The sequence below is a fragment of the Cricetulus griseus genome (assembly GCF_003668045.3).
Source record: "Cricetulus griseus strain 17A/GY chromosome 1 unlocalized genomic scaffold, alternate assembly CriGri-PICRH-1.0 chr1_0, whole genome shotgun sequence".
In the NCBI taxonomy this organism is placed as follows: Eukaryota; Metazoa; Chordata; class Mammalia; order Rodentia; family Cricetidae; genus Cricetulus; species Cricetulus griseus.
Window position 1 is genome coordinate 32,986,862 of NW_023276806.1, and position 22,174 is coordinate 33,009,035.

The following is a 22,174-nucleotide window of genomic DNA, read 5'->3' on the forward strand; positions in this document are numbered from 1 at the left end:
ATTGACTAAAACCACTGCTCTGGCTGAAACAAAAGCTAGTTTATAGAAGCCCAAGTAAGGAATTAGAAATAACTATTAATTTCTTTTCAAAATGAGATGCAGGCTTAAGTTAGGATATTCTGGTTGGAGTTGATGGGGTATTAACTAGGTAACTCTGAAAAGTGAAAGTTTGAGAGGGAAAACCAGAGTGGCTAATTACTTGAGAAAATTCAGCCTACCTTTTCGGGAAACAAATGGCCCACTTTTCTTAGTTGAGGGAAATGCTTCCCTCTTCCAAAGGCACACACAGACTAGTGGCTTTATTCTGCTATTCTGTTTGTGTCCGTGACTATGGTGTTCTAAAGTGAAGCTTTCTCTCTCTTTGGAGATTTTCCTTCTCAATCTGCTTTCATATTAGACAGATTTCACAACCCTCTCTGGCTTCTCCTCTCCTCTCTTTAAGCCTGTTTCTCTTTTCTTACAATCCTCTCTCTATTTTCATGTGTTTTGTGAGCATACACATGCCCATGTACCCACAAATATACACACATGCATATATAAATTTAAGTCTCCATTTTGCACTTATAATAATACAAGTGATGTTTGTCTTTTGAATCTAGGTTGTGAACTTAGAGCTCTGGTTCATTATTTACCTTCAGTTGTTCTATGTAACACTATTCCTGGAGAGAAATGAACAAGTGTCTAATTACCTCAGATAGGGAACTAGCAATGAATCAATGTAAGGATAGCACCAAAGTCCAACTTGGTGTATCCATGAGTTTGTTGAAGTTCTTTATAGGAATGTGTGTGAATGTTTGCTTACAGCAGCAGAAATGATTCAAAGACAGCTGCACCACAAAGCCCATCTCAGCATATCTTACAGCTAAACAATGATGGAAACCTTGAGTGCACTGCATGATTTGTCTGTGGCAGTTCAGGGGGTCTGAGGTTCTTCCAAGAAACTCAGTTGGTCTCCTTTAGGAAGCTCAGTGACTCTTTATGGCTTGAGTTGTTTGAGAGATGATGGGAGAAGTCCTTCTGTGTATATATTTATCTTATTGGTTGCTGAATAAAGCACTGCTCTGCCAATGAGGCAGAAAGTTAGGCGGGACTAGGAGTCAAGGAGGAATCTGGGAAATGTGGTAAAAGATAAGTCTTATGATCCAGGCAGGAAGTGACATAGCAGGCAGACTCAGAATATAAGCAGGGACAAACAGGAAGTCGCTCTCTTCCTCTTCCTCCTCCTCTCTGTGGAGCCGCCAGGAAGACAGGATAAATTCTGCCAGCATCCTTAATAAGATAAGTCTTATAAAATATATAGATTATGGTTATGGTTGATAATTAAGACAGAGGTAGCAAGTAAGAAATCCAAGTCATTGGCCAGCAGCATTGTACCTAATGTTAAGTCTCTGTGTGTTATTTTGGAAGTCCTAATGTTGTGGCAGAACTCAGGGGTGTGGAGTAAAGACTTATCATTACAGAGAGTGACTTGAGAGGTTCTTACAGCTTACACATGCTTGGGGAGAGAAGAGCTCACTGTGTCTGGTCAGTTTCAGGGACTTCCTGAGTCATTTGAATTGTTTATTTCCTGTGGTTAGTGAGTTTTCCTGCAAGATGCAGTATTTTGCCTTCTGCTCACAATATCCTGAAGTTTCACCTCCCTGTAAATATTTTGTGTCGGTTGGAGTTTCCAAGGTTTTTATCTCAGAAGAAACTGCTGCACAACAAATTGTCTCAGTATCATTCTTTTACTGCTGAATGTAATTTCATGGTTGAACTCACTAGGCCAGATGTAATTTTCTCAGCCTTACCCAGGACCAATGGGGAAATGTGGCCTTTTCTCCTTTATTGCGCCTTCTGGATGACTGGGTCCTAGAGTCCCTGGCTGTAGCTTTAGCTGTTGCCACATTATTTACCACACCTAGCAGGCCAAATCATCTCCACCCATAGCACACCTTTTTTTCAACTTAGGGAATAATTATCATTCCCTGAGCAGACTCTGTCATCTTCAACTGTATATTTTCTATCATGAATATAGTCGGTCACTTAGCCCTTTGGCTTTGAAGCCCTCCAGAAGCTCCTTAACATAGATTTCAGCTTTCTATCAGTGTTTTCCTTAGTAACTCCAGCTCCACACAAACTTCATCTCTCTTATTTAAACTCTTCCCCATGCCAGAAATTCAAGTGCTATTTTTTGTCACCCTTGTTTCTCATAGGGGACCATTGTTAAGGTCCATCTGCATGTTAGATCACAGATTTTCCCTCCTTTTCTACTAAAGTTCAGACCTAAAAGATATCATCTATTGCTTTTCCCACCTGATAAGATGATCTGATATTTATACTCTTGACTGCCTTTCCATATATACTTTTCTTACTGATAAATTGCAAATCTTGGCATATAACCCTAATTTCTTTAGAATCTAGCCAATTGGCAACAGGACAACATTAAGCAGGTAGAGTATCTTAGGATACTCTAACAAACACATCCCACCTAAAGACAATAAAATCAGTTAGAAAGAAAAAAACAACAAAAATAAAAGAAAGCAAATCTATTGTCTTGTTGACGCCAAAGAATGCAGTACTTGCTAATTTACTGAATTTTACTACTTTGTGATTTGTATTTATCTTGCTTATTCATTTAGATATCAAGAGACATATCCTTTATGGCTGCTAAAATCTAGACAGATACTTTATTGGTTTACACATATTTGATGCCATCAAAGTCTCAATATCTAAGCACATTTAAATGTCGAAAGTGTACTGGTGACTGCTGCATTGGAACTGAATGAGGCATTGAGATGTCCATTGCTTCTCCATTTATTGACTGTGCTTTCTGTGAAGACAGGGCATTGCATCCATATTTTTGACCAGCCTTACAAGCAATTCTTAGAATTTAGCTCTGCTGTTTTGCAGTATTTCTTTGATTTGGGTTTCTCACATGCATGTAAAGCCAAGTAATATTGATTCAAAAATGACTGCTTCTTCAGCTGAAAAGTTGGAAAACTTCTTTTTTTCTTGGTAGACGATTATATAATGAATATTAGCTTTCCTTAGGCCATAGAGAATTTTCAACTTACATTTTGAGTTGAAACTCATAATTCTGCTTCATTATCCCAACTGCTGGAACAAGAGGTGTGTGCTACCTGAAATGGTGTTTATTCTTATTAAAATATTTTAGTACCTTTGAAGATACAAAATCTTTATTAGCTCTGGGACAATGTTTCTAAAAAAATGAACTTGAAACCTTAGCGCACAATGACCTTGCTTAACACATGTGCCTTACCTCTGGTACCCTACAAATTTTTACTCTAAAAGGGGTTATGGAACACAAAAAAGACAAAACAAATTTGTGTTTAAATAATTTAGGAGAGAATTACCCACTCCAACAGCATTATGAAAATCCACAAAGTATGTAAACAGAGTAAATTTAATACTTAGTGATTAAAAGATGCCTGGTCAAATAGTTCTATTCGGAGGAGATTCTTCCAGATTATGGAACCTTTCTCTAGATTTCTAGTAATATATTAAAAAATGGTTTTCTGTGGGTTATTTTGTACTATTCCAGAACCTGAGATTCTTGGCCATGGGTGAATATTGTGAAATTCAAGAGTTTATCGTTTCTCTAAGGTACTTTTCTTCACCCAATTTAATAACCTAATTGGTGTTTTCCAATCTCAGGTTTCTTCTGGAACTTTGTCTTTACCTTTCCTCTTCAGGAATAGTTCCTGACAGTTTTATGTTCACTTCAAGAGGCATGATGATGGACTTAGGCCATTTTCTTGGTGTTCTGAATAAATGCTTTCTTTGGGGGGATGTGATCTAATGAGAGCAGTTGAGTTTCCTATTATAACCTTTTATTCATTTATCTTATATCTTGTTTTCACTTGCCTGTGCTCTATATTTAGCTTTTTATTTCCAGTTCTTTCTTCAGGAGAAACGAGGCTCATAGCCTGGCCAACTTCATACATGTTTTTGACAGAACTAGAATTTGAAAGTACATACAAAGGCTGTCACTTAGTTTTCCTTCAAAATCACTTGTGACTACAGAGCTTTGCTTTCTTTGAGTATGCTTAAGTTATCACTTTGGGGCTATATTTTTAAAGTACATATTGTGTGTCTATAAGAGGCAATGTAAAATAAAATTGCTGTCATGGTGTTGCTACATACCAGCTGCTGTTCTGGGCACTTTTCAAACTGTAAGTTGTATAACCCTCTCAATAACTCCCAGGCTGGCTGCTACTACCACTTGTAGTATAAATATTAGGAAATCACAGGACAGTGAAGATTAAGAAAAAAAAAAAAAAGAGGGTTTGGGGACAAAGCAGAATCAGGAAGTGGCCATACTGCCATGCAAGCTGTCCTTCCTGCTCCCATGCTATTCTGCCTCATTCCTCAGATTGAAAGTATTTTAAATCGCAGGGAAAAGTGAGCAGTGCTGAATGAAGGTGGATCTTCTCCAACAACAGCACAATAGCTGCTAAGTGATTGTATTATGTGCTTTGATTAAGGGGGCTGAGGTTGGGCTTGCATCTATTATATGTGTGCCAAGTGTGACAAGAACATAACTACTTGTCTGTGTCTGCTGTCATGTTTCTTCTGAGTTTTGCCATGCTGCCCTGCCCTTAACTGTCACCTGCAGTTGAGATAATTTATATATATATATATATATATATATATATATATATATATATATATATATAATAAATTTTCATAGGCTTAATTTTCTTTAATATGAAGACTTCTGGGTAAGAACACTGATTTTTAGGAAATGTTCTGGAAACATTCAAGAGAGAAAAAAATGGACCTCCACACTGAGAATTTAGTGTCTAGACTCCTACCTGAATCTACAAGGAGAAAATTTATGTCTGTGCCTTCAGCGTGGAGAGCATAGGCTGCAGAAATTATTTCAGGTAACTTCGACAAATCAGTCTTGGTTTGAACCTCAAAAGCAAGCAGATGAGTGTACCCATCACAGCAACTCTCCCCACTGCAGTGTATTGACTTTGTGGTCTAGCTTCATCAGCAAGCAGAGAAAAAAAATAAAAGAAAACATATCAGTGTAACATTCTCTCTTCTGACACAAGGTCATTTGTACATTGGTGTGAATAGGTCCTTGTACTAGGATTCTGCTTTTGCTTCCCTGTCAGAAGTACTTGAGGTTGCTTCCTGATATTGTGTTATGTAAGATTTTTCTCTTTTATCCCACGCCTAATAACTGGAAATGGCCTATGGCAGCCACAATATTGCCATTATTCTCTTTTATCTCTCTTAGCCAACAGCTTTCTGTTTCTTTTTCAGCTGTGTGTTTTTACTGCCATGCTAGTGTCATATTTCTTGTAGGTCATTTATATTTCTGAAAACATTTGTGAAACTTAAGGAACTGATGATAGACTATGGCTTAATTAATTAATAATATTAAAAAAATACTTGTGTTTACAATGGGTGTACCTGATCATATAGAGATATTTTTAATTCTAGTTTAATTCAAGTCAGGAAGTGCCCAAAGTTTTGGCAGGATATTCGGTTTACACAGATGTATAGAACATCTCATTAACAATTAACATTATTGTTTCCTGTTAGTGGAAAAGAAAGCTAAAACTCATTGGCCTGCCTGGTCAAATACCAAGTCACCAATATCTATCCTCTTCAATAGACTGAAATTTTAAATTCAAAGCCATGCCCCTTTCCCATTCAGTGTGTTGCAGAAAGACAGCTTTAGCTTCATTCCAGTTATAAATGAGCAGATTTGTGGGAAGCAATACTGTCAGATCTTTAAATCGATAAGAAGGTACAACAGTCAGAATAGTTCAATTCCTCTGTCTAGGAATGTTCAAATTCACCTCTGGGACTGAGAAGAAATTTGGCCTTAGAAAATCTGGCTAGGAGATGGGGATTTGCAAATAAAATTGCATTTAGAGAGCAGGCCAAACTCTTCAACCAAATGTCTATCAAAATATGTGTCCTGGGCACGTGAACTAGAGAATAACTTTTTTTCTCTACTAATATATGTCCAAAGTTGTATTTAAGTTTTTACCAGGTAAAATATAGATGATAATCCATGCTTTCATCTAATATTTCATATTCTGTGACATTTTACATTATACACATTTGATATACTAATAAAAAGACATTGTCAATTATTTTTATAGGGGTATCATGTAGCCTTATGTAGAAAACTGTAGAACCAAGTGCATGTGAATAGTATAATCTAAACATAACAAAGTATTCATATTGATACCTTAGTATTAATAACCTCATATATAAAGAACTGAGAGAGTAGTGAAAGAGCTTCAAGCCATAGATCCAAGTCAAGTTTCACAGAATTGAGAGACAATATTGGTTTATTGTAGATAGGAAGAAATTAGGGAGGGAAGGGAAATGGAACTCCAGAGCTATGTTGATTGCTTAATGCTCAAAGATTAAAATGTTAGGGAATCAACGATGCCAACAGATCTAAGAAATTTATTAAGGAAGAGACAAAAATAAATGCTTTAATAGCTCCTATACACATGACTAGAGTCTAAAATTGTAGAGTAATTGAAAATGCAAATGGATTGTTACTTGAATTTTTAATGTAGTTTTTAATGTGAAGAAAGAAAGATATGGAAGTCAAAATCACAAATTAGATTTTTTAAAAAAAATTCTTCACAGACCTTGCTATGGACTTTTACTAAACTTTCATTTATAGGGATAATTGAAAGTTTAAAGATAGTGAATTATCTGGTTCTATTTACAAATTATAAAGCATATTTTTTCCGGTTGTATGGATCCAATTTACAGAGAAGTGGATGATCCCATTCATAGATTATGCTAATAAGAAGGTAGGTACTAGTCTGTCATATCACAGTGTTCAAAGTTTAGGGGTGAAATAGGAAATTAAGGCTCCCTGTTATGGCATTAGAGACATCTGGTAAAATCAGGAGAACATCAGCGGCCCTAATCTCCAGTTCCATCTCATTCTACTCCTGCACAGTGTTTTTCTCCATCAAACCCATCTAGATTGGATGGATCATGCAGTGTCTACTTTTCCCTAGTAGTGGGATGGGTTTACTTCCCTCTCACCACAGCACCTTATTCAGACAAGTCACCTATGTCCTCCATCTGTGGGAAACACCTTATTGAAACACAGCATTTGCTTCCTACAGCCCCCATTTACTCTGTTACAAAATATAGCCTCCTCATGAACTTATGTGGTATGCAAGGAACTGTCCCTGAGCTGTCACTATACATGATTAGTAAATGACTGTTGATTGTGTCTGACCTGTGTTAAGTGCTACAAGTTTAGTAGTTTCTTAATACTCTACATAAAAATGCCTTTTTCACCCAGAGAATGAATCAAAGACTACCAAACAAGCAGGAAGTAAGAGGAGAATTTAGATCCATGCTGGCAGATCTTGTAGCTTTTGTCCACATGAGACATCTGAAATGTGTTAAATCAAAGCCTTAGTGCTATAGGGATCAAATGCCAACTAGATTATGAAGACTCCATATAAACACAGGAATATAAATATCTCAATATTTTTAATTGCTCATCTGCTAATAGATCTTGAATGTATCATATAGTTGTCATGGGAAAATACAGAAAATATTGGTTGATATTTATAAATATAAAATATAAATATAATTAACTGTTTTCATCTACAGAAAAAAGCTTTCATTAGATGGTTGAAGCAGAGATTTGTAGAGAATTCATAGACCTTTCCTTGTACTTTTTATTATATATGCCTCCCTATAACATTTGCGCATATGCCACTATTAAACTTTTTTGAAGAAATTAGAGGTGAGGATCTGATATTTGTGGCAATGTGTCTAATGGGTTAGAAAAGAATTAAGGAGAGGGATAGAAAGAAGAGATAAAAGGGAGGTCATCCGTGAAGAAATCAAAAGGCGTCCGAAAGAGAGGAGGAAGGCAGTCAGAATAGAGACGCTGTGAGGCATACAGCAGCACACAGTCTACTCCCGGGTGATGATAAGGAAGCTAGCTTTTCGTTTGACCAGATACAATTATATAGTTTATCATATATGTTTTATTATTAACTGGAGTAGAAAACAGACATTTCTGTTTGACGGAAGAAAAGAGAGCTATGATTAATTATACATTATTTTTATGACTAACATATTTCAGCACAATGATTTCAGGCATTGTGCTGTTACCCAAACATACTCTTACTGAGAGCTATAATAAACTCTTGAGTAATTATTTTTATTGTCTCTAATTTACAGGGGAAAAATGTGGCTCAAGGAAGTTCCACAAATTATCTAAGGCCACACAGCTACTGAGAGATAGGACTGGGACGAGGATGTCTATTTTGAAAAAGCCATTCCCGATTCTGGGGGATAAGCATGGCATGTCTGGCATCCAGGAAGTGTGTATGCAGTGATGAACACTAGGGAAGTAGGAACCAACTGGTACTTACAGCCTGACTTCAGGAGAAACAGCATCACTCCAGTGGCTGTACTAGCATCAGGGTGTATTGTGATGAGGACACACACATGATCCTTTACTCTAAGGTGACAACAGATGTTTTAACAATTTCATTTCAGTCAATGTAGAGGTTTCTCTCTGCTTAGCACATGTGTTCACTGGCAAAAAACCAAAACTATTTGTGAGACCAAAAACTCTAGGTTTCTGAGACACAACACATTTACAGATATTTGCACATTTTGAAGTGTGTATATAGTTTTCTGGCAGGGTTGTGCTCCTAAAATTGATTTAGAAAAAACATATGATATGCACAGACTACTAGACTAAATAGTCTCCTCTATGAAGTTCTGGCCAGTGTTATTTTTGAGTTCCTCTCCCTTCCTCAAGCAAGCAGCATTTTCTGCCAGCACCAGGAATAGAAGGCTTTAATATTATTTCTATATAAATACCTTGTGTTTCCTGTACTTTAAAATAAATCAATCAGTAAGTCTAGAATATAGGTTACTTTGCATTATTTAAAACAATAAGATTTTAAAAGCAGCACATGACTAAATGTAAGTTGGGTTTGCTATAATTTAGGCAAAAAAAAAAAAAACCAAAAAACTGTAAGGTGCATGTCTCTCTCTCTCTCTCTCTCTCTCTCTCTCTCTCTCTCTCTCTCTCTCTCTGTGTGTGTGTGTGTGTGTGTGTGTGTGTGTGTGTGTGTGTGTGTGTCTGTGTGTGTGTGTGTTAAACCACAAGTGCTGTTCTTCATGTTTTGGTCATTGCTAAATAGAAACTAAATTTTATTTTAGATGAAGTTTTTTAATATAACCTGTAGGCATTAGTATCTGAAACAATTAAATACTGTTTTTTGCCTTTAACAAAATGAAGTAGTTGACATCTAGGCTTGTAAGTCAGGCCAGCCCCCTAAAGTCTGGAAAGGAATGAAGACACCAAGCCTGAATGGATATGAACAAATATTCTAATATCTAAATAAATGTATGTTGCATAAAACTGAAGACGTAATATGAATTAGAAAGAATTACACTAATAAATTCCAGGACAACTGTCCTGAAGTGGGAAGAAGTCTTAAAATGGATAATATTATTAAAGCTGAGATTTCCCAATTACTACAGTTCAGTTTCATTTACTAGATTTCTTCAAGCCATTAGATGGAGGTTTGTTAAATAATTAAATGCAATTGCTCACTTCATCATCAAACATAGCAAGAAAAATATACATAATGATTAGAATAACCAGGAAAGAAAGAGAATGGTTATGTTTGGGTGATATTTTGCTTTCAGATAATGGTGGGTGGCTCACTGATACGTATACATTATTTAAAGGTGAGAAAATGCAGAAAATTCATTTCATTGAAATATCTGGTGGTGAGTTGGAGGTTCATGAGTTATACCAATATTATTTGGCATGAAAGTACCCCCCTTTTTACATTCATTTTAGTCCCCTGTGAAGGAAAGAAGATTTTCCTCTAGCTTAAGAAAATAATAATTAGAGGCGAGCATAGTTCTACACACTTGAAATCCCAGTGTGCCAGAGGGAAGGCAGGGGGATTGCACATTTGAAGACAGGCTGGGCTTCACACAGAGCAAAAGAAAGTGGCAGAAACGCTATAGTGTAAGTGGGAGGGAGATGGTGAATAAATTGTAATGGTCTAAATAATTGTTAAAAATATTTCACTATTTTAAAGGGACTTCATCATGCTCTTATGTAAGTAACAAGGGTGAGAACATAGTCCCCACAGCTAAAAATAAAACAAGGAAATTATTGTGACTTATATCAACAAAGAAGATAAAAGCTCACATTTTCTGATGAAGATCAAGGGCCTTTAGATAGGAGTGCAAAGAAAAAAACAGAAAATCAAGAAAAAAATGTTGTGAAATATAGATGACATGTTAGATTTTTAATATGTAAAATGATACTAATCCTCTTTTAGAATAGCCAACTTTGATTTGTTTACCTATCCCATCTCCCCACCAAAAATCAAATCAAAGCCTATCTGTGTGTCATCAAATTAACTTAAGAATAAATTATCAAACAATGGGGATGATGGTATTATTTACATCCTTTAGCAAAAATTGTTCTGGAGGAGGAAGATTTATTTGTGGGTAATGTTCCCAAAATTGCTTGCCTGTTCTGCTGAAATTTTACCTTCATGTATCACTAAAAAAAAAAAAAAATTCATAGATCATCATGGACAAATAGGATGAAATTCCAGTTAAAATGAATTTATATAGTTTTCAAATACTGCAGGAACGTATAATTCAAAACAAAAAATAATACTTCTTATCTTAAAATTAACTTGTGAGTTTGTCTATGAAATTGGGTTCAAGTTAGGGAATTAATGATGTTCAAATAGGTAACTTTGGGATATAACTTAGGTTTTAGATATATCTTAAAATAGACAGTAAAACTTTATTATAGTAGATGTAGTGGCATATATGAAACATCATGCTTTAAAGAGATGGACATATTTCTTACATAGAAGGAACAGTGCCTATTTAGACCTGCATTACAACTTGGTGTACATTTCTAGTTAGTGAAGCTCACTATTTGAAATAGTGAACAAATATATATATATAAATGCTACATCACTGCCAAGGTGGGGACCTTGGTAATGTAGAAAGATCATGGGCCCATTAAAGATGGCCCTCATCTATTGGGGTACTGGAGTTCAGAATCACACGCTTCTGTCTTACTCTCTAGAGACCATGTTGGCGTTTTCTGAGAATGGCATGCCCTTGTGATGACTTGAAATTTGTGATAACCATGATCTCTCCCTGCCCTACAAGGGGAAGATGGACCAACAGAACCAGATAAATGATACTTGTAAACATTAGCCCTTAATTCAGACAGTGTGTTAGATCTGACTTCATTTATAGACACTGTAGCACTTAACTTTTCCTCAAATTTTTAATTGGTAATTTGCATATAGTCAGAACATTAGTCACTTGACGTCCTGGAAGCTGGTTAACAGAGAAAGTGAGCTGCATGATGACCCCCAGACAAGAAACTGGATAGTGCCACAAACCCCATATTTTGTTTCCAAAAGCCTTATGTAAGGATTAATGCTAATAACTGCCAATGCGTGCATATGTTTTCATTTTATGGAAAACACTGAAGGGGATTTATTCACAGTCCTCTCTGGACAATCACAAGTGTACAAAAAGGATAAAGCTGCGCCATTCGCCTTTTCTACTTGATGGCGACTCAGTGCCATGTTCTCTTTGTGGATGCTATCTCACTTTCTGCAGCTCCTGTCTCAGCCAGGAGGGCAGAGGCTGACCCAGCCTGTGCAGCAGCTTCGAGAGCTCCACGTTGTGGTCCCGGTAGTAATTGGAGAGGAAGGTTCTGGACTGGAAACAAAAGGAAGATTTGAAGGACACTCTTAGCTCATCAAGTATCTACACATGTGTCTACCAACTGTTCGTTTACTATTTTTTCCTAAGTCGCTCATTTTACATTTTTAGAAATTCTGACTAAATCATGGATGTAAAGCAAAGAAGTGCACATGTGTCCTGGGAGAGTCAACTACCATTATAGCACTTACACATTTGGACACGTACAGAGAGGAAACTGAAGTGTAATACCAGAGAATGGGGAGATGTTAATGCACAACCAAATGCATAAGAATGAGGAAGATGCAAATATGTAAATTTCCTTTGAAAATTATTCCTATACTAAGCATTTAAAAACGTATCTGTCTATAATGAGTAAAATTACTGATTATAAAAATAACTGGCTATGTTATATATTTGAAAATTTTATTCAGGATTTCTCTCTTTATAAAATATCATATATAATAAGCCCTGAAAAGCTAGGCTTCTTTGTAACTCTCTTAAATGCCTCATCAACCTGAAGAGATTGGTCTTTTTAAGAGATAAACATTTTTTTTAAGTTCTAACATGTTTTTCAAGATTACTTCTATTTATATGCATAAGTGTGTAAGTGTGTGTTTCTGTATATATTCTCATGTCTGGGGAGGCAAGGTGAGGACACTGGATAGGTTGGGGCTATGCTAGATTTGCTGCTATGCTCTTATCTGATGAGCTATCATTGCAGATCCCAGATAAATGAGTGAATACACACACACACACACACACACACACACACACACACACACACACTTCCAGAAAACAGAAAATTGTTAACTTGCTTTTTTTCCCACCAAATTCTTCATACAACAACTAAGTAAACTTATTTTGTTCTATTTAATTTTCTGTTTCCCATGAAATTGATCAATACTTTAATTTGCAAATATTCATAGTGATCAAACAAAATTTTTACTGCATAAAAATGCTACCATCTCTCCTAAGCTCTTCTCAACATTTAAACACAAATGAATGTCTTTCTTCATAAAATTCCCCTAGCAACTTTTGTGTATACTGTGGAAATGGATTTAGGACAATTACATTTCATCTTGGACCGTTTGCCAAGCATTTCATTATGTTTCTTCCCTTAAAGCAGATGGTAAGCCCTTCAAATGGGGAATAAGATGTTTACAGTAGTGGGAATGCTACATTGATGTTTTGGGCAGATTAAAGTGATTTCTGAAACCCTTTAGAAATTACTGAGTTCAAAAGTATATTAAGGACTTTCTGGCACTTATATCACCATAGCAACACATGAAGAATGCATCCTGCCCTTGCCCACCTTGCCTTAGGAGAAATGCTCACAATCTCTGGCTGGCTTCCAGCCACCATCTCTAATACGATGCATCTTTCCACATATTACGATTTCTATTATATTTTTTTTGTCTTTTTTAGTTTAATTTATTACTTTGTGCCTCCTGTTATAATCCTATGGCCCTAACTAAATTATTCACCCTATAATGAATTTCAGTAGCCATTTTATCCTTATATCTTCTGCATAGCTTAGTTGAATGTCAGGCATGTTTTTGGCATCAGATATAGGTATGCTGGTTAGTTTTTATCAACTTGCCCAAACCAGAGATATCTCAAAAAGCAAGAACTTCAAATGAGACATTGGCTGCATCCAGTTGGCCTGTGGGCATATCTGTAGGGCATTCCTTGGCTTTTAATTGATGCAGGAAGGCCCAGACCACTGTGCGAAGTGCCAAGCCTGGGCAGGATGGCCAGGACTGTAGAAGAATGGTAGCTGATCAAGCCAAGGGAAGCAAGCCAATAAACAACATTCCTCCATGGTCTCTGCTTCAACTTTTGCCTCCAGGTTCCTACCTTGGCTTTCTTTAGTGTTGGAGTTTGACCTGGAAGTTATAAACTGAAAGAAACCTTCTCTTCCTCAAAGTTGATTTTTAGTTGTGATGCTTATCACAGAAATATAAAGCAAACTAGAACAGTATATTTTCAGTATATATACTGAGTATATTTTCAGTACTTGTAGTTTTTTATACCATTGTTTACCAAACAATTATTTTTAAGTGACTTACAATGTGGAAAGGAGTTACTTTTTAGTATATAATTATGTGTGAGTTGAATTACAACAGGAAGAAAGTTCTAATGACATATATCAGGTATATCAGTTCTTTTGCTCTCTAACATCTTTCAAGTATATAAAACTATTTATTGCAAGGAAATATCAGCAAAAAGAATCAGATTTCTCTTCCTAGTTTTCAAACAGCAATGTCTTTTTTCCAGAGTAATTCAAATTAAGCAAACATTACCTCTGGATCCATGGTTGGGTATTTTCGGCCTTTGCTCTTCCCAAGGCATTTGGTCTTTCCTCCTTCAAGTAGCTGACACCAAAAGCCCTTTTGGGGATCAAACCTAAAAAATACAGTATATAATAATTATAAATCATAAGAGCCTTCCTGGTAAGATAAAAGAGGTACACTTTTGTACACCTGCTGCTTTAATTTAATTAATTTCTACAGGTGTTCAGCTGATTTAGGAAATGAAAATAGATATTAAAATTTCTATATTTTACTATATATTTTCAAGTAGTTCTACTGTGTGGGAAAAGGTACACAGACCTGTTTAAGGAAAACTCTTTCTGCCAGTGCCTGAGCCCCACTGCCACGCTAGGGCCCCCAGACCACACACAGAGTCTTATGTTAGTTACAATGATGCTGGCCAATGATTAGGATATCTAATTTGCTAGCTTTGTCCTAAGTATCAACCATAACCATTAATCTATGTATTTTATAAAGACTTATCTTCTCCAGGATGCCAGCAGTATGAGTCCTCTCTTCACGGGATCACATGTCGACTCCTATACTACATTTCCCAGAATCCTCCTCAACTCCTAGCCCCACCTATCTTGCTTTCCTATTGGCCAACAGTGCTTTATTTATCAACCAATAAGACCAAACATATACACAGAAGGACTTCCCCATCAGACCTGCAGTACAATTTTCTATTGAAATTGTTGTGGTCTATATTTTAGTTATGAATCTGAAATAAAGCAAAGGATTAAACATTAAAACTACAGCCTACATATAAAAGGCCTTTGGATATTTTGTTTCAGATGACTGTGATTTTCATGTCAAAATATATTAAAAGATTTCTCTGAAATCATTTAATGGGTTTCATTAATGGGACTGAATTCCATATAAGTATACAACTCTGAGTATAGGTATAATTAAGCCTTTCAATTTGAAAACACACTGTATTATTTTCTATAGTTACTTTTTAAAAATATTCAAAAACTAAATAAAATGTCATAGAATAGTATTAATCTACTTCTTATGCTCCTTTTCATTTAATCCTTCAAATGAACTTGGAGTTTGTTTTTCATAATTTAAAAAAAAAGTTAAAATATTCAACAATTTCATAAATAATGAATAAACTTGTCCTACATGAAATAGCTTTCTTTAAATGGATTCTTGTGTCTTTTATTGTTTTTTAAATGTGTAAAGACATAACTCATTACAATATCTTAAGATCTGAGACATAGGTACTGCAGCTGGTGAGTCAAACATAGCCATCCTCTTGCCTGTTGCTGAAGGCAGATGATTCTTTGAGTGAATCTCATAGCTGTCATTCTGTACTTAGAGGATTCTCCATGTCACATGCTATGCAGCACATGAATATCTAACCATCAGATTGGCAGATACCACTTTTAAGTCTGTATAGATCTGACAACTTGGTCTCAAACCCAACTTCTGCTTGCCCACTCTGGGATCTCCTCGCCTGGGGACTGCAGGCAGCTTGACTCATCCCCAGCAGACCAAGCAACCACAAGTCTGCTGACATCGCTGTACTAGTGCAGCTCCCACCTACCAGGAGAGGGAATGCCTCGGACCTGCCCTGCACCCAACGTGAGACTCAGCAGGGTATTGAACCTGATTGCACCCACCGGAAGAGAACCTTGGACTCTTACCCACCAGGAGAGGAAGAGACCCCACCTACACCCACTGGAAAAAGGGATGGGAAGACAACAATATAAGAACACATTCAACAACAGAAAAAACAATATGACACCACTAGAGTCTAGGGACTCTAAACCAGCAAGACCTGAACATACCAACACAGAAGAAGCAGAAGAGAATGACCTTAAAAACAACTTCATGAAAATGATAGAGACCCTAAAAGAGGAAATGAGAAAATCCTTTAAACAAATGGAAGAAAAGACAAACCAAAAATAGCAAGAAACAATTCAAACAGAGAAAGGATTGAAAGCTGAAATAGAGACAATTAAAAAAACACAGTCTGAGGCAGTGCTGGAATTAGAAAAGATGGGTAAAAGATCAGGAACTACAGATGCAAGCATAACCAACAGAATACAAGAGATGGAAGAGAGAATCTCAGGTATTGAAGATACACTAGGAGAAACAGATTCATTGACAAAAGAATATCTTAAGCCCAACAAAGCCCTAATACAAAATATTCAGGAAATATGGGATACTGTGAAAAGGCCAACACTAAGAATAATAGGAAAAGAAGAAGAAGAAGAAGAAGAAGAAGAAGAAGAAGAAGAAGAAGAAGAAGAAGAAGAAGAAGAAGAAGGAGAAGAAGAAGAAGAAGATCAACTCAAAGGTACAGAAAATATATGCAATAAAATCATAGAAAGAAATTTCCAACCTAAAGAAAGACATACCAATGAAACTAGTAGCCTACAAAATACCAAATAGAGTGGACCACAAAAAAGACCCCCTCGTCACATAATAATCAAAACACAAAACATACAGACTAAAGAAAGAAGGTCAGGCATTGGTGGCCCATGCCTTTAATCCCAGCACTACTGAGGCAGAGGCAGGTGGAACTCTGTGAGTTCAAGACCAGCCTGGTCTACAAGAGCTAGTACCAGGACAGCCTCCAAAGCCACAGAGAAACCCTGTCTCGAAAACAACAACAACAACAACAACAACAAAATAAAAACAGAATAAAGAAATAATATTAAGAGCAGCAGAGGAAAAAGGCCAAGTAACATATAAAGGCAAATCTATTAGAATTACACCTGACTTCTTCATAGAAACTCTGAAAGCTAGAAGATCCTGGATAGATATTCTACAAAAAGTAAGATACTAGCCCATGGATGCTAGCCCAGACTACTATACCCAGCAGTGCTTTCAATCACTATAGATGGAGAAAACAAAATATTCATGACAAAACTAGATTTAAACATTACATATCCACTAATAGAGCCCTAAAGAAAGTACTAGAAGGGAAATTCCAACCTAAGGAAGTTAACTACACTCACAAAAACATAGGCAATGTGTAATCCCACTTTACCAAAAGCCAAAAGAAAAAGTGGGGTAAATCCACACACGATATCACCACCACCACCAAATCCATAACAAACAAGAATTAACACTCAATGGTCCTTAATTACCCTCAGTATTTAATGGTCTTAACTTGCCTATACAAAGACACAGGCTATCAGAATGGATACAAAGACAGAATCCATCCTTCTGCTGCATACAAGAAAAACACCTCAACTTCAAAGGCAAATATTACCTGGGAGTAAATGGTCAGGATAAGGTTTTCCAATCATATGGACCCAAGAAACAAGCTTGTGTAGCTATCCTAATATCTAACAAAATAGGCTTCAAACTAAAATCAATCAAAAGAGATGAAGAAGATCATTTCATATTCATCACAGGAAAAATCCATCAGGAATAGTCTCACTTCCGAAAATATATGCCCCAAATACAAAAGCACCCAAATTCCTAAAGGAAGCATTACTAAGACTCAAATCACACACAAGACCTCATACAGTAACAGTGGAAGATTTCAACACCCCACTCTCACCACTAGACAGGAACACCAGACAGTAACTAAATTAAGAAATAAAGGAACAAACAGAAGTTATGACCCAATTGGGTTTAACACATGTATAGAACATTCCATCCAAACACAAAAGTATATACCTTCTTCTCATGGAACCTACTCTAAAGTCTACCACATACATGGCAACATAGCAAACCTCAAGAGGTACAAAAAAAATCGGAATAACCCCCCTGTATCTTATCAGACCATCATGTTTTAAAGTTAGAATCAAACAACAACACAAACTGCAGAAACCCTACAAACTCATGGAAATTGAACAACACACAATTGCACCATTCCTGGCTTAAATAAATAAATAAATAAATAAAGAAAGAAAGAAAGAAAGAAATTTAAAACTTCCTAGAATTCAATGAAAATGAAGACACAACATACCCAAACTTATGGGATACTTTGAAAGCAGTACTATGAGGAAAGTGACCACATGAAGAAACTGGAGAATAGTCACACTAGAGAATTAACAGCACAACTGAAAGCTCTAGAACAAAGAGAAGCAAACTGACTGCAGATGAGTAGATGCAAGGAAATAAACTGATGGCTGAAATCAATAAATTAGAAACAAAGAAAACAATACAAAGAATCAATGGAACAAAGAGTCGGTTCTTTGAGAAAATCAGCAAGATAGACAAAACTTTATCCAATCTAAACACACGGCAAAGAGAGAAAATGCAAATTAACAAAATCAGACTTGAAAAGGGGGACATAACAATGGACAATGAGGAAAGACATATAATCTTCAGATCATAATTTGAAATCCTGTACTCTACACAATTTGAAAATGTAAAATAAATGGACAATTTTCTGGATAGATATCACTTAGCAAAATCAAATCAAGAACTGATAAGCAATTTAAACACTATAATCCCTAATGAAACAGAGCAGTCATCAAAGTCTCCCAACCAAAAAAAAAAAAAAAAAAAAAAAAGCCCAGCGCCAGATGGCTTCAGTGAAGAATTACCCCAGAAGTTCAAAGAAGAGCTAATGCCAATTCTCCTCAAATTGTTCCACATAATAGAAGGAGAAAGTTCATTGCAAAACTTTTTAAGAGGCTGCAATTACCTTGGGACCCAAGCCACACAAAGACACAACTAAGAAAGAGAACTACAGACTAATATCCCTCATGAATATTGATGCAAAAATACGCAATAAAATACTGGCAAATCGAATCCAAGAACACATCAGAGAAATCACTGTTCATGATCAAGTAGGCTTCAACCCTGGAATGCAGGGATGGTTCAACATATGAAAATTTATCAATGTAATCTACCTTATATGCCATCCTAGAGCCTTCATCCAGAAGCTGATGGAAATAGAAGCAGATACCCAGAGCTAAACACTGAACTGAACTAAACTGGAATCCAGTTGCAGAGTAGGAGGAATGATGAGCAAAGTGGACAAGACCAGGCTGGTGAAACCCACAGAAACAGCTGACCTGGACAAGTGGGAGCTCTTGGCCCGGAGACTGATCACTGGGAAACCAGCATGGAACTGATCCAGATCCCATGAATGTGGGTGTCAGCTATGGGGTCTCTTGTAGTAGATCAGTACTTATCCCTAGCATAGGAATGGATTTTGCAAGCCCATTTCACATATAGGGATACTCCCTCAGCCTAGACACACAGGGGAGGGCCTATGCCCTATCCCAAAGGATATGATAGACTCTGAAAGACCCCCGTGGAAGACCTCACTCTCCTTGGGGATCAGAAATGGTATTGGATAGGTAGGGTGTTAGTGGGGGGCAAGGGAGGAAGGGGGAAGGGAACTGGGATTGACATGTAAAACATACTTGTTTCTAACTTAAATAAAAAATGGAAGAAAAATTGCAAAAGAAAAAACACATGATCATATCAGTAGACACTGAAAAAGCCTTTGACAAAATCAAACACCCCTTCTTGATAATGGTCCTGGAGAGATCAGGGATAACAGGAACATACCTGAAAATAATAAAAGTAATATGCAGTAAACCAACAGCCAACATCAAACTAAATGGAGAGAAACCAAACTTGATTCCTCTAAAATCAGGAAAATGAAAAGGCTGTCCACTCTCTCCATATCTTTTCAATATTGTACTTGAAGTTCTATCTAGAGCAATAAGACAAGAAAAGATCAAGGGGATGCAAATTGGAAAGAAAGAGTAAAACTTGCACTATTTGCAGATGATATGATAGTTTTTTACATAAGTGAGCTGAAAAACTCTACAAGTGGACTCCTACAGCTGATAAACATCTTCAGCAAACTGTCAGGATACAAGATTCACATAAAAAAAATCAGTAGGCCCACTCTATATAGACAATAAATGGGCTGAGAATGAAATCAGAGAAATATCACCCATTACAAAATAGCCACAAACAACATAACCAAATAAGTGAAAGACTTTATAACAAGAACTCTGAGTCTTTAAAGAAAGAAATTTCCAGAAAATGGAAAGATGTCCCATGATCTTTGATAGGTAGGATCAACATAGTAAAAATGGCAATCTTGCCAAAAGCAACCTACACATTCAATTCAATTCCCATCAAAATACTGGAACAATTCTTCACAAACTTTGAAAGAACAATAATAAACTTTTTTATGGAAAAACAAAACACCTATGATAGCCTAAACAACCCTGTACAATATAGGGATTTCTTGTGGCATCACCATCCCTGACTTCAAGCTCTATAATATAGCTATAGTTCTGAAAACAGCTTTGTATTGGCAAAAAATAGACAGGAAGATTAATGGAATCTAATTGAAAACCCTGATATTAACCCACATACTTCCAAACGTCTGATTTTTGACAAAGAAGCTAAAATTTTACAAAGGAAAAAAGAAAGCATCTTCAACAAATGCTGCTGGCATAACTGGGTGCTGGCATGTAGAAGACTGCAAATAGATCCATATCTATTGCCAGGCACAAAATTTTAGTCCAAATGGATCAAAACCTCAAGACAAATACAGCCACACTGAACCTATTAGAAGAGAAAGTGGGAAGTACCCTTTAACAAATTGGTACAGGAGACTGCTTCCAGAACCTAATACCAGTAGCACAGACAGTGAGATGACTATTAATAAATGGGACCTCCTTAAACAGAGAAGCTTGTGTGAGGCAAAGGACACAGTCAACAAGACAAAATGGCAGCCCACAGAATGGAAAAATATATTCACCAACCCCACATTTGACAGATTGCTGATCTCCAAAATTTACAAAGAACTCAAGAAGCTAGTCTCCAAACACCAAATAATCCAATTAAAAAGTGGATTACATAACTAGAGAATTCTCAATAGAGGAGTCTAAAATGGCTGATAGACACTAAGAAAGTGCTCAACATCCTTAGCCATCAGGGAAATATAAATCAAAACACCAATGATACTTTATGCTGGAGGGGAATACTCCTCCACTGCTGGTGGGAGTGCAAACTGGTAGAGCCACTTTGGAAATCAGTGTGGCGTTTCCTTGGGAAAATGGGAATCAGTCTACCACAAGATCCAGCAATTCCACTCATAGGCATATACCCAAAAGATATACATCCATACAACAAGGTCATCTGTTCAACCATGTTCATAGCAGTATTATTTGTAATAGCCAGAACCTGAAAGCAACCTAGATGCCCCTCAACTGAAGAATGGATAGAGAAAATGTGGTACATTTACACAATGGAGTATTAGTTAGTGGAAGAAACCAATGGAATCTTGAAATTTGGGGGCAAATGGATGGAACTAAAAGCAATCATTCTGAGAGAGGTAACCCAGTCACAAAAAGACAAACCTGGTATATACTCACTCATATATGGATTTCAGACATAGAGTAAATGATTAGAAGCCTACAATCCACACTGCCAGTGAAGCTAGGAAACAAGGAGGACCCTAAGAGAGGCATACATGGTCCCTCAGAGGAGGGGAAGGGGACAAGATCTCCTGAACAAATTGGGAGCATGGGGGGAGGGGAGAGGGAGCTAGGAGAAAGGGAAGGGGAGAAGAGGAGGGGAGAGGAGGACATGAGGGAGCAGGAAGGGTGAGTCCAGGGAAGAATAGAGGAAAACAAGATAAGAGATACCATAATAGAGGAAGCCATTATAGGTTTAAAAAAATCTGGCACTAGGGAAATGTCCTGAGGTCTCCAAGGATGATATCAACTAACAATGTAAGCAATAGTGGAGAGGCTACCTTAAATGCCCTTCCCCTACAATGAGATTGATGACTACCTTATATGCCATCCTAGCGCCTTCATCTAGCATCTGATGGAAGTAGAAGCAGACACCCACAGCTAAACACTGAACTGAACTCCTGAATCCAGTTGCAGAGAGGGAGGAGCGATGAACAAAGGGGTCAATAACAGGGAGTTGAAACACACAGAAATAGCTGACCTGAACAATGGGAAGCTAATTGCCCCCAGACTGACTGATCCAGATCCCCTCAATATGGGTATCAGTGAGGGGGCAACCACAATCCATGGGGCCTCTGATAGTAGATCAGTATTTATCCCTAGCATACAAATGGACTTTGTGAGCCCATTCCACATAAAGGGATACCCTCTCAGCATAGACACACATGGGAGGGCCTAGGCCCAGCTCCATATGAT

At 36.9% G+C, this 22,174-nt stretch overlaps 1 protein-coding gene across 1 annotated transcript in view; it reads right to left on the reverse strand.

Annotated features, from left to right (window-relative positions):
* Nucleotides 1-11,640: 11,640 nt before the first annotated feature.
* Nucleotides 11,641-22,174, reverse strand: part of LOC100762108 (bifunctional heparan sulfate N-deacetylase/N-sulfotransferase 4) — a 274,005-nt gene continuing 263,471 nt past the window's right edge. Inside the window, exons 12-13 of the mRNA XM_027395414.2 lie at nucleotides 14,049-14,151; nucleotides 11,641-11,760 (exon numbers count right to left, since the gene is read on the reverse strand). Of these exons, the coding sequence (XP_027251215.1) occupies nucleotides 11,641-11,760; nucleotides 14,049-14,151 (223 nt within the window). The remainder of the gene's footprint in view (nucleotides 11,761-14,048; nucleotides 14,152-22,174) is intronic.